Below are 5,000 nucleotides of genomic sequence, written 5' to 3'. Positions count from 1 at the left end.
GCGGTTCTCTACAATCATCATAGTTCCAATCTTGTTGGTTTTTTGCTGTTCTTTGGTTCTTGGAAATATATCTAAAAAAATAAATAAATGAAATAGAAGCAAACATTAGAAATAAAGAATGGTGCCCATCATGTCTTGACTTATCCAAATACGGTCACATACTTATATAAGATTTAGTCTGATTGGCTCCTAAAGAACTCATGTGAAGACTAAATTAGAATAGTTTTTAGTTAGCCAGAATAAGACTGGATCGTCGCTGGCCAAGTAAGTTAGGGCGTCACTATTTCTTGTGAAGGTCGACGTAATTGCAGTTCGAACCCTGCCACCGGCGAGTTGAACTAAGAGTGTGGGGCAACATCCTAGCCTCCTGATAGGATGGAGCTTGTAAACTACGGCGACTTGTTGACCCACTAACGATACAAAAAGTTTTCTATATTATAGTTCATATTATCACTACGTGTCTTTATTAAACTAAGGGGTTTTTCTACAAAGACAGGATTAAGGCCATATAGAATAATCTAAGTTTAGTGTACCTCGATCTTAAAAAAGCCATAGTCCCCCTTTTTTCTTAACAAATTTCTTTTAAGATGTGAAAAACTTTTCCAACAAAAGTTTTAACATGACTTTTGTGACTTTTTCACGAAGTTTCTTATTTTCCTGTCTTGCCAGAAGACTATGAATATGTATCATTGACTGGATGTCTTCTTCCGATGCGTTTGTACAACAAAAAGCAATCATATTACCAACGTGCGTTATACATATCACCAACATCCGAAAATATGAGGCAAATATGTTGCCAACATGCGACAAACATGTCGCCAACATATGGCAAACATATCGCCAACATACGGCAAATATGTACAACACACAGCAATCATATCATCAACGTGCGTTATACATATCACCAACATCCGACAAACATGTCACCAACATGCGCCAAATATGTTGCCAACATGCGAGAAAAATATCGCCGACATACGGCAAACATATCGCCGACATACAGCAAATATGTCACCAACATGCGGCGAAAATGTCCCCTACATGAGTTAAACATATCACCAACATGCGGCAAACCCGACTCGTTCTGTAGCCAATATTTTTCTACAAGTGTGGATGCACCTAAACGGAACTGATATCCATCTGGTTCACTTTTAGCATTACTTTTACACCATCAACTTCTTTTTCACTGACAATTCGTCTTACATACATTTCAACCATTTTCTGTGAATAAAACAAAAACAAGAAATATATGTGTGAGAGAATAAGAATAAAGAAGAGGAGTCCCGTGCACTTACCGTTGATGGAGAGTCCTGGGGCGGAAGTGAACTTCCCCACATCGACGATTTTGACAGCGAATTGCTGCCCCGTCTCGCGGTGCACGCAACGCCGCACCAGACTGAACGGCCCCCTGAAACAAAAGCCACAGTTAAACTCAATAAACAAACTTTTAATAAAGATTAATGAAATATGTTCAGTTGAACATAGAAAAATGGATAAATAGAGAAATGTATGAAATAAGTTATATGAAAAAATTACAGAGTAAATAAATACGTAAATAGAATGAATTAATAAATGAGTATGCAGAATAAATAGGTGAATGGATATATGAATAGATGAATAAATAGTTGAACAAAAATGTATAAATTAGCGAATGGGTAAATAGTTGGATAAAAAGATAAACAGAAAACCTATGCTAAACAAAAAGAGCTAGCGATAAAATTTAAAAGAAAAAAATATATATATATACCTTGGTAAGCAACGAAGTCATAATGGCTTCAGCCTCACCATAAAGTGTTACATAAAGATCCCTATCCATTCATTTTACTACTCAAATGCATAAAACTTTTGAAGACTGTATTACCTGCGAATAAGGTAGTGTCAACAAACTTATGCGCCTCACACAGGAGAACGCGATTATACGTATTTTTGAAAGGCAGTTGTGCATATTTTCTTCCTTGGTAGTAAGACCCAACAGGTAATGAGGCTGTAGTTCGCAAATATCGCGGACAATTGCAAACCTCGCCTCTGCAAATATACGTTTCGCTGCCGAGTGTTTGATGTGTGTGCGTTTCAGTATAGGCATTTTTTGTATATTCAGTGATTTTTGTTTTTGTTTAATATGAATGCTAAATTCAACAACAAGGAATTATATTTTTGTATACTTCTGATGTTTCGTGGGCCATATTTGTTTGTCCGCAGTAATGCTGTTGTTGTTGTTTTGGACTTAAGTTCATCAGCGCTTCTATCCCTATGGACAATCTCACGCTGCTCACCATCCTAAACGTCACTATCTCACACTCAAGCAGTGGGAAGTGAGAAATCCCTGTTAGGCCGGTGCTGGGTTGCCTCCCCACCTTGCCAGAATTGTTGGGACCCAACGCGACATAGCACGCAGCGGGTTCCGAGAATCAAACTCATAGCCACCATCTCGTGAGTTCAACACGGTATCCATTGGGCTACCAAGCGCCGGTGTCGTGCGAAAAAGTGACTGCTAGTTACCAACGCGACCCGACCACATCCCAGCAGGGTATCAGTCCCATATACCGAAAGAAAGAAAAAAAAACGAAGACAAGACGCAAGTGCTCGTAAGAAAGATGGTAAATAGGTCCATTTTCGGAGGAGTGGTCCTGCCATTACTTATCCAGGACAGAATAAAGCTGGTCCGGGTAGGTTCGTCCGAGGATGTCTTCGGCCCGGAACCGGGAGCACAGGAAGATAGATTTCGACGATTTCGGGTCAATGGAATAGGTCGGTGAAATTTTGGTTGCCTCGCGTGTTCCAAATACCTCCCCATAAGGAAGACAAATAAATAGATACATGAATAGAATAAAATAAAACAAAATAAGATAAAATCAAATGAAAATAAGTTTCTGAGTAAGTGAATACATAAATCAATAGATAAATAAATAATTGAATAAACAAATACATAAATAAGTAAATAAATAATTAGATAAATAGAAAAAATAGCTAAATAGATAAACAAAAAATATATAAATAGGTTAACTTCTTAGTATAGATTAAATTATTACATAGATAAATAAATGCATAAACAACTGAATAAGTAGATAAGTATATTAACAAGCAAATAAATGGAAATATAAAGAAGATAAAGAGCCAGAGCAAAACATAAAACAGATATATAGTGGAAGGGTGCAAGACAAGAAAGAGATTGTGGAAGAGATTCTGGAAGACGTATGGAGGTAATAAGACTTGAGAAATCCAACTATATTTCTAGTTCTAAAACATATAAGAACAGAGCGTCTGTGGACTTCCATGTAATTATTCTTTTACATTATTTCGTACATACAGATTAATTCCTTAATCCCTTTAGCTTAGCCTCTGTAGCTAGTTTCTTTTTACACAACTTCATCAATATAGACTAACTCCTTTATTTATTCACCACAACATATTCTTTATCATTGATGACCTCTGGCTGAATAGAACAGTCTGGACTTAACAAGTTTCAGATGAAGGTTGGAAGCCCAAGATGTCGAGGGTAAGTTGTTTATTCACTAAATATAATAAATTTGTACAATAATGTTTGTGTGTTGATTATTGCACCATGTATTTAGTTAGTATTACTGAATATGTCTTGACGTGATGTCTGGTTTGTAATTATGATCGTGTAGTTTGGTAGGTATATAGGAAAGATCAATGATCAGTCTGGCGAGAGACTTGTGTCGTTTAATTGGTAGGGTCGCGCGATGGTGACGTTATGCTTATTCAAGTTATTTGTGATTTTGGAATGTGTAGGTCAGCAAGAAATTGGCAGTAATAATTGGTCTAAGTTTGAGTTGACCGGCGCTAATATCTGACGACATTCTGTGGTAGGTTTGTGGATCACATGTCGTGCATATGACAAATCGTAATGGTTACACACATATTTCCACACACACACATACGACTCGGTGGCGCAGTTAGTAGAGGCCCGACTGTCACTACGGCGGTCAGGGTTCGAATCCTGTTTTAGTATCGCTGCGCTTCGAATCACTACTCCAACTCTCGTGGCCGGGGAGTTGGGGGGGTGCGTGTAAGGTCACAGCATTACCCATAGATCGGTAATGCTGTGACCTAGATCGTCAACTAGGGAATAGTTGACGATCACGAGTCCAACACGTGATTCAAAGACCATGGTGAATACACACAGACACAGACACACACGCACACACACACACACACACACACACACACACACACACACACAAACACACACACACACATACACACACTATATATATGTATAAATATATATATATATATATATATATATATACATATATACATATATATATATAATAATGCACACCAAATTAGCAGTGTAATAGTGGGAGATAGTCTAGACTTTAGCGATCATCAAGAAATAAGATTTAATGTTATTTGGGATAAAATAAAAAGTACGAATAACGTTCAAGTACCAGACTTCAGGAAAGCAAACTTTGACAATATAAAAACCTATTTGAAATTGAATACGAAAAGCCAGGCGGACGTTTCAGACATTCTTGATTCTCGTTGCGGGGCCAGTCAGGTGTGGGTCAAGGAGGGTAATACGCATACCTTAGGTCAGGTCTGGGTCAAAGAGGGTAATACGCATACCTTAGGTCAGGTCAATTGGGGGCGAGGGCCCAACAGTCAGGTCAGTAATTTAAATGAAATGTATAACAATCTAACTGATCTAACTATTAATGCACAAAATACATTTATCCCCCTAAAGTCAATACGGAAAAATAGTAATACTCCCAAATGGATGACGGACAGATTGAAACATGAGATCGGAATGAAAAGAGGACTTTACGTAAAAATGAAAAACGGGGAATCACACCTTAGATCAAGATATAACGAAATGGCAAAGCTGGTTAAAAGGAATACACGTTCAGCGAAACGTAATTATGAAATCAAGGTTGCCAGTCAAGCAAAATCCAACCCAAAGGGTTTCTTTCACCTCTATAGAACAAAAAATAAAGAAAAAATAGGACCAATTAAAAACGATGAAAATGTCATGA

The 5,000-nt window shown here is 37.5% G+C and overlaps 1 protein-coding gene across 1 annotated transcript in view; it reads right to left on the bottom strand.

Moving 5' to 3' along the window:
* The window catches only part of LOC143041274 (peripheral plasma membrane protein CASK-like), a 566,674-nt gene that overhangs the window by 544,597 nt on the left and 17,077 nt on the right, over nt 1-5,000 (bottom strand). The window contains exon 2 of the mRNA XM_076213105.1: nt 1,296-1,408. Coding sequence (XP_076069220.1) covers nt 1,296-1,408 — 113 coding nt within the window. The remainder of the gene's footprint in view (nt 1-1,295; nt 1,409-5,000) is intronic.

The sequence above is a fragment of the Oratosquilla oratoria genome, chromosome 30 (assembly GCF_046742065.1).
Source record: "Oratosquilla oratoria isolate Oo_2021 chromosome 30, ASM4674206v1, whole genome shotgun sequence".
Classification (NCBI taxonomy): Eukaryota; Metazoa; Arthropoda; class Malacostraca; order Stomatopoda; family Squillidae; genus Oratosquilla; species Oratosquilla oratoria.
This window is presented reverse-complemented; position numbering and strand designations above follow the sequence as displayed.